The 13,081-nt window shown below is 38.2% G+C and overlaps 1 protein-coding gene across 1 annotated transcript in view; it reads left to right on the plus strand.

The window, feature by feature from the left end:
* LOC133754013 (probable ubiquitin carboxyl-terminal hydrolase FAF-X) overlaps window positions 1–13,081 on the plus strand; it is a gene marked incomplete at its 5' end in the record, with an annotated part of 187,857 nt that overhangs the window by 149,847 nt on the left and 24,929 nt on the right. Inside the window, one exon of the mRNA XM_062184644.1 lies at window positions 9,555–9,728. Coding sequence (XP_062040628.1) covers window positions 9,555–9,728 — 174 coding nt within the window. The remainder of the gene's footprint in view (window positions 1–9,554; window positions 9,729–13,081) is intronic.

Here is a 13,081-nt window from a genome sequence, read left to right on the forward strand (position 1 = left end):
GTTTCAACACTTAAGAATAACTGTGTATTAATTATAGAATTCAACCAATAGTATTAAGTAGAATAAACAAAAAAATACTAAGAGGGATAACGTATTAAGTTGTTCATCAACAGTCAGGACAAGGGCTGATCAAGTCACCATTTCTAATAGCGTTCATCTCACTTCAACAGGTTTCCTTTTTGGTGCTCGGTAAGTTGTCACTGATCAGGAAGAAAATATGATATTTGTCCCTTTGGAACTGGCTTAATTCACTCAGCATGATATTTTCCACATTCCACCATTTTGTTGCTAATGACCGGGTTTCATTCCTTTTTACTGCTGTATAGTATTTTATACAGTATATGTCCCATAACTTCTTTATCCAGTCTACTGTTGATGGGCATTTGGGTTGGTTCCAGGTCTTAGCTATTGTGAATTGAGCTGCAATAAACACTAAGGTGCAGACTGCATTTTGTTTGCCAATTTAATTTCCTTCGGGTAAATTCCAGGGAGTGGGATGGCTGGGTTGTACGGTAGGGTTATGTTCAAGTTTCTGAGGAATCTCCAGACAGATTTCCATAGTGGTTTAACCCGTTTGCATTCCCACCAACACTGGGTTAGTGTCCCTTTTTCCCCACATCTTCGCCAGCATCTGTCGTTGGTAGATTTGTGAATGTGAGCCATTCTAACCGGGGTGAGGTGAAACCTCATTGTGGTTTTGATTTGCATTTCCCTGATGGCTAGTGATCCTGAACACTTTTCATGTGTCTGTTGGCCATTTGGATTTCTTCTTTCGAAAAATGTCTGTTGAGGTCCTTGGCCCATCTCTTCAGTGTGTTGTTTGTTTTGATGTTGTGGAGTTTCTTGATCTCTTTATAGATTCTGGTTATCAACCCTTTATCTGTTGCATAGTTTGCAAATAATTTTTCCCATTCTGTCAGTTGCTTCTTCACTTTCCTGACCATTTCTTTTGTAGTACAGAAACTTCTCAATTTGATGCAATCCCAAATGTTAATTTTGTTTTAACTGCCTGTGCTTCCAGTGTCTTTTCCAAGAAGTCTTTGCCGGTGCCAGTATCTTGCAGGGTTTCTCCAATGTTCTCTAATAATTTGGCGGTGGATGTTTGGATTGATTTCTGGTGTTTCTATTCTGTTCCATTGGTCTATCCATCTGTTTCTGTACCAATACCATCCTGTTTTGATTACAACTGCCCTATAGTGTATGTCCTGAGATCTGGTATTGTGATGCCTCCGGCTTTGTTTTTGTTGTACAAGATTGCTTTGGCTATTCGAGGTCTTCTGTGTCTCCATATGAATTTCAGCATCATTTTTTCCAGATCTGAGAAGACATTTTGATGATGTTGATTCTTCCAATCCATGAGCATGGAAGATTTCTTCATTTTTTGGTATCTTCATCTATTTCTTTCTTTAAGATTTTGTAATTATCATCATACAGATCTTTAACGTCCTTGGTTAAGTTTATTCCAAGGTATTTAATTGTTTTTGTAGCTATTGTGAATGGGATTGATCTTAGAAGTTTTTTCTCAGCCATGGCATTGCCTATGTATACAAAGGCTGTTGATTTTTGTGCATTCATTTTATATCCTACTACTTTGACAAACTCTTCTATGAGTTCCAATAGTCCCTTAGTAGATTTCTTTGGATCCTCTAAATACAGAATCATATCATCTGCAAAGAGGGATAGTTTGAGTCATTCCTTCCCAATTTGTATCCCTTTAATTTCTTTTTCTTGCCTGATGGCTCTGGCTAAGACTTCCATAACTATATTGAATAGCAGTGGTGAGAGTGGGCATCCCTGTCTGGTACCAGATCTCATTTGAAATGCTCCAACTTTTTCCCACTAATAGGATGCTGGCTGTGGGTTTTTCATAAATTGCTTTGATTATATTGAGGATTGTTCCTTCTATACCCAATTTGCTTAGCATTTTCATCATGAAAGAGTGTTGTGTTTTATCAAATGCTTTCTCTGCGTCTATTGAGAGAATCATATGCTTTTTCTTCTTCAGTCTGTTAATGTGGTGTATCACATTGTTTGATTTGTGAACATTGAACCATCCCTGCATACCAGGGATAAATCCCACTTGGTCTGGGTGGATGATCTTTCTGATGTGATATTGCATTCTATTGGCCAGAATTTTATTGAGTATTTTTGCATCTATGTTCATCAGGGATATTGGTCTGTAATTCTCTTTGAATGCTGCATCTTTTTCTGGCTTAGGAATTAAGGTGATGCTGGCTTCATAGAAAAATTTTGGGAGGATTCCTTCTTTTTTGATTATTCTGAATAGTTTGAGAAGAATTGGAGTTAGTTCTTCTCTAAATGTCTGGTAGAATTTAGCAGTGAATCCATCTGGCCCTGGACTTTTCTTTACTGAGAGGGCCTTTATGACTGTTTAAATTTCTGTCTCAGTTATGGGTCTGTTTAGGTTTTCTATGTCTTCCTGGTTCAATTTAGGTAGTTGCATGTGTCCAGGAATCTATCCATTTCTGATAGATTTCCCTGTTTGCTGGCATACAAGTCCTTGTAGTAATTTCTGATGATTCTTTTTATTTCTGTGGTGTCTGTTGTTACATTTCCTTTTTCATCTCTGATCCTATTGATTTGGGTCTTTTCTTTTTTTCAGTTAGTTGAGCTAATGGTGTGTCAATTTTATTTATTTTTTCAAAAAACTAGCTCTTTACTTGGTTGATTTTTTATAATTTTTTTTTATTCAAAGCTGTTGATTTCTTCTCTGATTTTAGTTATTTCTCTTCTCCTACTAGATTTGGGTTTGGTTTGCTGCAGTTTTTCTAGATCCTTGAGTTGCGTTGAAAGCTCATTTATTTGGTGCCTTTCCAATTCCCAACGTAGGCACCTATTTCTATAAATTTTCCTCTTAACACTGCTTTTGCTGTGTCCCATAAGTTTTGATATGTTGTGCTGTTGTGCTCATTTATTTCCAGAAGAGAAAGGGATTGACAAATTAGGGGTGAATAGAGTAGAAGGTAATAGGGTATTTATAAAAACACAGATTCAGAGGTCCTTCTGGTGTTGTAACTGTGCTTATATCTTGACTATCATGCAGGAGTCCAAAGATAGTGAAACTTCATGCAACTAAATATACTGATTTAAGCACAAGTGAAACTTGAGAAATCTGAGAATCATTTGAGTTTGTACCACTCTGTTCTAGGTGTATGTTACAGTACCTGCCTAGTTTTCTGCTAGATGCTGTGATTCACATAAATGAGTAGAAGATTTACATGTAGTATTTCTCTATGATTTTTTTTAATGTATATAAACTTTATTTGAAAGACAGAGTTACAGAGAGAGAAAGAAGTCTTCCATCCCTGTTCATTAAAGGTTTACTTCCCATATGACCCAAATGACCAATAACAGCCACTGATGGGCTAGTCAAAAACGAGAAGCCAGAAACTTCTTCCCGGTCTTCTACATGAGTTCAGGGACTCAAGTATTTGGATTATCTTCTGCTACTTTCCCAGGCACATTATCAGGGAGCTGGATTGGATAGTGGAGCAGCTGGGTCTCCAGTCAGTGCCCATATGAGATGCCATTACTGCACTTGGCAATTCTACCTGATATGCCACAGTACCAGCCCAGTTTGTTATTGTTCCTTAAAACTTCATATGAGTGTCTGGAGCTGTGGCTTACGTGGTTAATCCTCTGCCTGTAGCACCAGCATCCTACATGGGCACCAGGTTCTAGTCACGGTTGCTCCTCTTCCAGTCCAGCTCTCTGCTATGACCCATGAAGGCAGTGGAGAATGGCCCAAGTGCTTGGACGCCTGTACCCGCATGGGAGACCAGGCAGAAGCACCTGGCTGCTGCCTTCAGGTTGGCAAAGCTTCCACTGTAGCTACCATTTGGGGGACGAACCAACAGAAGGAAGACTTTTCTCTGTCTCTCTTTCTCCCCTCTCTCTCTCTCTCTCACTATCTGTGAAATTTTAAAAAAAAAAAAGAAAAAGAAACTCACATGATTCTATAGTTATCATTCTTTTTGGAAAATTTTTAAATCAAAACATGGAAAAACACACCTGGATTCACTAATAAAAGAAGTAACCGAAGTCATTTTTGGAAACAGTATTTTCACTGTACGTAAGAAGAAAAAAAAGAACTGTATAAACTGGTTATGTGGTTATATTTTCTGAAAGAATGTTAGATATTTACGAGAGGTAAACAGATCATAGCTAACTTGATAAGTTTTGGAAGAAGAGAGACAGGTAAGGAAAGGTATATTGTTTCAAGGAACCTTATAAAACTGGTGTGTGTTTGTGTGTGTGTGTATACATGCATTTATTGTATGTATGCTTTAAAAATGCATATAGTAATAGAAGCTGATAGATCTATCTATGTGCAAATACATATATACATACACACACATACATTTCTGAGTTCTGCCCTGTAAGAAAGTCTAAAGATAATGACCTCAGTAACATAGATCACTTTACACTCCTCTTCAGTAGTCAGGGAAAAACTCATCACTGTATGGGAGGAAAGAAGTACATGAAAGGAATAGAGAGAACAGAGAACAGTACGCTCCAGGAGTGTGGAAAATGTTTCCATCATGAAAGCTAGAAAAACTCAGTAACCCCAGGCATTGGTTATTCAGGACTGTGAGGAACGCACATGCCTCTCTAGGAGAAAAATGCCCAGAGCATACATAATCCTCACTGTTGAAAGACTAAAGACTTTTGCTGGATCAGAAGTGGAGCAACTGTAACATGAATCAGTGCCCCTTTGGGATTTTGGTATCACAGGCAGTGCCTTAATATGCAGCACCATATTGCCACAATACAACTTTCTATGCATGCCAAACTCACTTAAACTGCAGCCTCAACCAGGGATGATCTGACATATGATCCTACCATGAACAAGAAGATGATTTTTATACTAGATAAGGAAGACAAAGCCCAGATTGAAGAGATTCCCCTTGGAAATCAAGTAAAACCAGATTCAACTAAGGACAAACATGTGGAAGCTGACGAAGAGGACAGTAGACAAAAAAAAAAAAGATGCTTCTGGCAATCTAGAAGATTTGAACTTCTTTAATCAAAAGGAAAAGAAGGGAAAAATGATTTTGCATATGATTAAACTGTAAAGGATATAAAGGACCTTAAAATTGAAAGTGATCTTCCAAATTAAATTGAACCAGCCAATTACCTTACGGTATGCTTGGCAATTTTTTAAAAAAAATGAAATACTAGAGAAAGACAAAAGTTTTAGAAGATGAAGACAGTAAGAAGAATAGAGTCTCCTTCAGTAACCAGTTGCACCTTATGTGGCTCAGAAATCAGGAACTGCAGAATCAGGAGTTCAACTCTATGAGGGAAAAGAATCCAGATATGGTTTTTGGAGAGAAAAGGAAATTTATCATGAAACCTCCATAGATTGTCAAGTAGGAACCCAGAAAACAACTTTTGTGAACTTTACCAGTATCTGTAAACTACTGGATCATCAGACCAAACATCTTGCATTTTTATTGACCGAACTGGGTACTTGTGGTTACAGAAACAAACAGAAAATATCTTACTTAAGATATACCAAGGAATATATAAGTTGTCACAAATGCCAGTCACTGGGTAGTCCTACAGGACACAAAACTCATTTCTTGAAGTATATAACTTATAATTCCCAATGCTGTGTCACCACTATAAAAACTAACCTCCAGGCTGTCATGGGTAAGCCAGCATAGCTCCACACCAAAGCTAACTAATCTGCAAAGTCTGTTGTGGAGAGACGGCCTGATAGGTTTTCCATCACTGGATATGCCAAAACTGAAAAACCACCATATTCTTGGTGCCAGTGCTGTGGTATAGTGGGTAAAGCCATTGCCTCTAGTTCTGGCATCCCACATGGGCCGGTTCAAGACCCAACTGCTCCACTTTTGATGCAGCTCTGTGCTATGGCCTGGGAAAGAAAGAAGATGGCCCAAGTCCTTGGGCCTCTGCACCGGCATGGGAGATCCAGAAGAGGCTCTTGGTTCCTGGCTTTGGATCAGCACAGCTCTGGCAGTTGCAGCCATCTGAGGAGTCAACCAGTGGATGGAAGGTCTCTATCTCTCTCTGCCTCTCCTTCTCTCTCCATGTAACTCTGCCTTTCAAATAAAAAACAAGTAAATCTTTAAAAAAAAAAAAAAAACTACTATATACTTTCATAGAGTAGTTGATCTGAAATCCTTGGAAGATGCTGATGTTCAGGCTGTTTACATTCTTGTTTTCTACTTTAATGCTATCAGAAAGAAACAGGATGGGTTAAGGAGACACTCTTAAAAATGTTCAGTAGACTTTGATAAATGCAAGATAAGTTTAACTGATTTAAAAAAAAAAAAAACATGTATTTGAAACACAGAGTTATAAGTTATATAGAGACAGAAAGATCTCTTCCTTCCACTGGTTCACTCCCCAGTGGCTGCAGTGGCTGGAAATGGGCTGATCTGAAGCCAGGAGCTTTTCCAGGTCTCCTACATGAGCTCAGGGGCCCAAGTACTTGGGCCATCAGTTTTGCTGCTTCCCAGGTACATTAGCAGGGACCTAGATCAGAAGTAGAGCAGCTGGGACTTGAACCATTGCCCATGTGGGATGTCAGCTCTGCAGACAGCAGCTTTACCCACTACATCACAGCACCCTCTCCTAAAAGTCATTTTTAAAAACTCCTGGCAAATGGGACACATAATAGGCCAATGGAATAGAAGTCCCCAAAACAATCTCACAAGACAGGTCAAACAGTTTCTAACAAGGAGACCAAGACCATTCAATAAGGAAAGCACAGTATTTGGAACTAATGGCATTAGAAAAACAATCTTTGCTTGCAAAAAAAGATGAAGTTGAAACTTAGCTAACACTGAGAACAAAATATAACTCAAATTGATCAGAGATCTAAATGTAAGACAGAACTCTAAAATGATGAAAAACAGCAAAAGGCTTATGGTCCTGAGTATTACTGTGACGGCAAGGCCACGAACAAATATAAAAATTGCACTTCATCAAAATTTCACATATCAAAAGACCTGCTTGCAAATTATATCTGGTAAGGGATAAATAAATTCATAATTGTTATAATTCAACAAGAGAAAGAATCTATGATTCAAAAGTGAGCCAAAGAGTTCAATAGGTTTCAGTAAAAAGATATACAAATGGCCATAAGCCCATGTAAAGAACCTCCACATCCTTATCAGAATGAAAGTATACTACAAAGGGTTGCTCTAGGGGCTTAAACCAAAGGTAGTAATGCCATTTCAGGTCCTGAATTTGAATTTAGCTTTCTACTAATGCACCTGGGAAGGCAGCGAGGTTGGCCGTAGTACTTCTGCCCCTGTCACTCATGTGAGAGACCTCGGTGAAATTCTAGGCTTCTGCCTTCAATCTTGCCATTGTGGACATCTGGAGAATGAGCCAGTAAATTCAGGCATTCTCTCTCTTTTCTTCCCTCTGTCACTCTGCCTTCTAAATAATTTTTTTAGAAGATTCATTTGTAAGAAAATCAGGAGGAGATTCAGAGAGAGGTTTCATCTGGTTCACTCCCAGGAGCCATGAGCTTCCTCCAGTTCACCCCACAATAATAGCAGTTTGTAAAAAATTTAAAGATAGATGTTCCACTTCTGCGTATAGACCCAAAAGAATTGAAAGCAACGTCAAAGATAGCACACCAAGTTCAGAGTGAACATTCAGCTTAGCTAAAATGCAAAGAGCCCAGATGTCCATCAACAGAGAACTGGGTAAACCATGAAATATTGTTCAGTATTGAAGGAAATTCTGTAGTATGTTACAAATGAATCTTAAAGACCTTTTGCTAAGTGAAATAGTGATTCCCTTGTTTCACCTACATGCATCATCAAGAGACAGAAACTACAGTGATAATTTAAAGGGGCTTGTGAGTGGGAGGTTTGTGGAATTTGTTGTTTCAAATGAGTTTGTAAATGAAAAATATTTCTTTAGATCTTGGTAATGGATGTATCCCAAAATGAATGCACTTAAATAGTACTGAATTTTACACATAAAGATAATTTAGAATGTTAAATTTTATGTTACCTGTATTTACCACAATAAAATATATTTTTTCAAAAGATGAATAGGCACATTCCAGTGGATTGATGACCTCTTTAAACTTTAGTAAATATTCTAGCTGTGACTTAAGCACTATGTATTTCCACATAAATTTCTATGAAACCCAATATGATATTGTTTTTACCCTTTCACAATTGCACAGAATTTTCCTCCTGTATTTGTGATATTATACTATTGATATGTATTGAGTAGAAATTCATTGGTCTCTTGATTATTTTATAAGGAATCCTGTTCTGCATTCCTCTGCCTTTTAAGTTGCACTTGTGTTTTATTCTTACCATTTGTATCTTTCCTTACTGAATCTCTGAAAAAAAGGGGGAAAGTGAAATAGTGTTAATCTTTTGTATATTTTACCACAGCAAAAAACAAAGAGGTTAAAAAAACCTATATCTGTCTAGTTTCCTCTGTGTGACATTCTAGAAATGTTACCAGAAACTGATAGAGAATAATAAGTGATTGGCAGAAATTTATAATAGTGGAAGGGAGACAAATATTAGCATTACTAAATATTGGGGAGTTTTAATGGATGATTTGGTATCTTGATTATGGTAGCTTTTGGTTTAATATCAAATATTTTATTTTTAGTTTTCTATAATTCATTTTATTCACTTGAAAGGCACAGTTACAGAGAGAAGGAAGGACAGAGCATTCTTCCTTCCACTGATTCACTCCCCAAATGGCTACTATGGCCAGGGCTGGGCCAGGCCACTTCTAGGTCTCCCATGTGGATACGGGGCCCGAGGACTTGGACTGTCCTTCAAACTGGTTCCTACATGACATGCCAGCACTGCAGGCGGCAGGATTCCCACTATGCCACAGCACCAATCTCAGTACCAAAGTCTTTAGATATTGAAAGTTAACCACAAAAAACCATAGATGCCTCTCTGTGGCACCTTCAAAATGATGCCATTATTATTGCTAAAATAAAAAGCATTAATTTGTCCTCTGATGTACATTATTATATGAAGACTCAGCTTTATGGTAGCCTGTGTTTTAGCAACATTACTTACTTTGCAAACACAGTTGGTATTGTTTTCTTATGACTGATTCATTTAGATTTTAGTAATTGTTCAGATTACTTAAAACACATTTAATCCTGAAGAAAGCAAAACTTTTTCTTCTCTGAACAATCATTTGAATGAAATAAAGGGATATGGTCCTTTTAGTATATCATCCAAAATTTAAGTAAAATTACTGTGTGAAGATAGTAATTAGTTATCCATATAAGCATGAATTTCCACTCCTGTATATGACAAAATTTTACCCATTGAAAATGCCTAAAGGTACTATGTCACACCAGTAATTTTACAGTAGTTTCTACACTGCAGAATCATGGACTTCACTTGTGTTTTCATTGCAACTCCATACATAGTGTCCATTTCACATTTCATCTTAGGAAGAAAATCTCAGTGTATGTTGCTATCATTTTTGATTCTGTACTACATAAGTATACTCTAAAGCTGTATTGCTTGTTTTCTTCCACTTTCTCTCAGGCTTTGGGGTGAACCTGTTAATCTTCGTGAACAACATGATGCTTTAGAGTTCTTCAATTCTTTGGTGGATAGTTTAGATGAAGCTTTAAAAGCATTAGGACATCCTGCAACACTAAGTAAAGTATTAGGAGGTTCCTTTGCTGATCAGAAGATTTGCCAAGGCTGCCCACATAGGTAAATACTAATTACGTTTTTCTTACATACTTCTTACTGGTCTTTTTTTAAACAGCATAAATAAAATTTTCACTAGTACTTACAGGAAAGCAGAGTACTATCAATCAGTTAATTATATTCAAACACAGACTCCTTTATTCTGTTTTTTTTTACTCTACTTCATGTATTATTATTTGTTTTGTGGTACCCTAAGCCAGAAAATCACATTTTTCATAAACCTACAGTTACTGCTTTAAGGTTTTCTGTTACATCATAATTAAAAAAGTAATTGAAATATCTTGATGTAAGTTTAGAGGATGAGTAGTAGCTCCAGAGTAATTGTTTCCTATCCATTACTTTCAAATTACCATTAATTCGGAAATTCTTGGGATATGTTAGATAAGTTTGCATGTAAAATGATTTATCAAGAATATATACGGCCGGCGCCGTGGCTCAACAGGCTAATCCTCCGCCTTGCGGCGCCGGCATACCGGGTTCTAGTCCCGGTCGGGGCACCGATCCTGTCCCGGTTGCCCCTCTTCCAGGCCAGCTCTCTGCTGTGGCCAGGGAGTGCAGTGGAGGATGGTCCAAGTGCTTGGGCCCTGCACCCCATGGGAGACCAGGAGAAGCACCTGGCTCCTGCCATCGGAACAGCGCAGTGCGCCGGCCGCAGCGCGCTACCGCGGCGGCCATTAGAGGGTGAACCAACGGCAAAGGAAGACCTTTCTCTCTGTCTCTCTCTCTCTCACTGTCCACTCTGCCTGTCAAAAAAAAAAAAAAAAAAAAAAAAAAAGAATATATACACCAAGGGTAAGCTTTGTGGCAGGCACAGTTAAACCTTTACCTGTAATACCAACATCCTCTATCAGAATGTCACGCCACTTCCCATATAGCTCCCTGCTGATGCACTGGGAAAGCAGCAGATGATGAGCTATCTGTTTGTAACCCTGTCATCTATATGAAAGACGTTAATGGAGTTTCTGACGCCTGGCTTCAGCTTGGCCCAGCACCAGCTATTGGCCTCATTTGTACAGTGAACTAACAGATGGGATATCCTCCCCCAGTACCTCACTTGTTCTCTCCACTCTCTTTCAAGTAAATTAGTATTTTGGGGGAAAAAAAGACTTTGTAACATCATATATTCCATTTATAGTTAGTAAAAAAGGCAACTGATTTATTAAGATGGCTAATAAATAACTCAATATTTTAGTTCAGAAAATTTCATCAATAGACAGTTTGTACCTATCTCATGTCATGCAGAAGTCTTACTTTGAGGCTTAAGCTCTTTTTATGGTATATAATGCTGATGGGAAATCTTTTCTCATGAAAATACTACATTATGGTGGTATTTTCTACAACCAATCTTTTAAATATATAAACATCAGTTGTATATAAGTAAGTGCACAATGTGGTATTTTCAACAATAGGGAATAATTTGAGAAAAAGTAATATTCCTTAGATGACTTTTTTTTTTTTTTTTTTTTTTGACAGGCAGAGTGGATAGTGAGAGAGAGAGACAGAGAGAAAGGTCTTCCTTTTTGCCATTGGTTCACCCTCCAATGGCCACTGCAGCCGGTGCATCTCACTGATCCGAAGGCAGGAGCCAGAAGCCAGGTGCTTCTCCTGGTCTCCCGTGCAGATTCAGGGCCCAAACACTAGGGCCATCCTCCACTGCCTTCCCAGGCCATAGCAGAGAGCTGGCCTGAAAGAGGATCAACCAGGATAGAATCCAGCGCCCCGACCAGGACTAGAACCCGGTGTGCCGGTGCTGCAAGGTGGAGGATTAGCCTGTTAAGCCACTGCGCCGGCCTAGATGACAAAATTTTATAATGTTAACAACACTGTTCTTTTTTAAAAGATTCATTTATTTATATGAAAGGTAGAGTTTAGAGAGAGACAAGGACAGATAGATCTTTCAACCACTGGTTCACTCCACAGGTGGCTGGAACTGAATTGATCCAAAGCCAACACCCAGGAGCTTCTTCCAGGTTTTCCAGGTTTTACACATGGGTAGGAGAAGGCTAAGGATTTGGGCCATCTTCTGCTGCTTTCCTCGGCATATTAGCAGGGAACTAGATCAGAAGTAGAACAACTCTTAGGAGACAGCACCATTACAGGTAGCTGCGTTACGCACTATGCCATGATGCCAACCCAGTGTATTATTCATTTTTGAAGTAGAGAAACTTAATCACAATGTTTGGTCTGTTTGGAAAATTTTTGCATGAAGTAGTATATAATAAAAAGTATCTGATTGTTAGCATTTAGTCACTGTTGAATATTAATGTGTTGCTCTTTTAAATAAAAATACTCAAAGCTCAAAAGCACATTCCAGCTACACTCACATTGTTAGATAATAACAGGATTACATGCGTCCCATAGTTTTATTTTTTTTGTTTGCATGTATTTCAAAAATATAACTTGAGGAATATAGTTTTTTGTTGATTGTGTTAGCTTTTGGTTTATTATCAAATATTTTATTTTCTACCATCCCGCCTTCCCACATTCCCACCCCTCTTCCTCCTCTTTAATCTTTTCCCAGTTTTATTTTATACTAAGGTTATTTTTTAGAAAACCTTTATTTAATAAAAATAATTTCGAAAGAACAATTTTTGGATTATAGTAGTTTTTCCCCCATAACCACCATCCCACCCACAAACTATCCCATCTTCTGCTCCCTCTCCCACCCCATACGTCAATAAGATTCATTTTGAACTAACTTTATATACAGAAGATCAACTTAATATGTACTAAATAAGGATTTCAACAGTTTGCACCCACACAGATACAGAAAGTATAAAGTACTGTTTGAGTAGTAGTTTTACCATTAATTCTCATAGTACAACACATTAAGGACAGAGATCCTACCTGGGGTGTCGGTGCACTCCCGTTGTTGATTTAACAATTGACACTCTTATTTGTGATGTCAGTAATCACCCGAGACTCTTGTCATGAGTTGCCAAGAAGCCTTTTGAATTCACTAACTCCAATCTTATTTAGACAAAACAGTAGTCAAAGTGGAAGTTCTCTCCTCCCTTCAGAAAAAGGTATCTCCTTCTTTGATGGCCCGTTCTTTCCACTGGGATCCCAGCACTAATTGTTGATTGTAGATTGTAGATTGTCCTGGTTCCAGAAATTGGAGCAACCAAATATAAGTTGGCTGTAGATGTTTGGATCGACTTCTGGTGTTTCTATTCTGTTCCATTGGTCTATTCATCTGTTTCTGTACCAGTACCATGCTGTTTGGACTATGATTGCCCTGTAGTATGTCTTGAGATCTGGTATTGTGATGCTGCAACTTTTTTTTAAGGAAAAGAGTTTATTGGGGGAAACCCGACAGATTGGAGGGGAGGGACAGAGAGTGAAAAGAGGGAGAA

The sequence above is a fragment of the Lepus europaeus genome, chromosome Y, assembly GCF_033115175.1.
Source record: "Lepus europaeus isolate LE1 chromosome Y, mLepTim1.pri, whole genome shotgun sequence".
Lineage (NCBI taxonomy): Eukaryota > Metazoa > Chordata > Mammalia > Lagomorpha > Leporidae > Lepus > Lepus europaeus.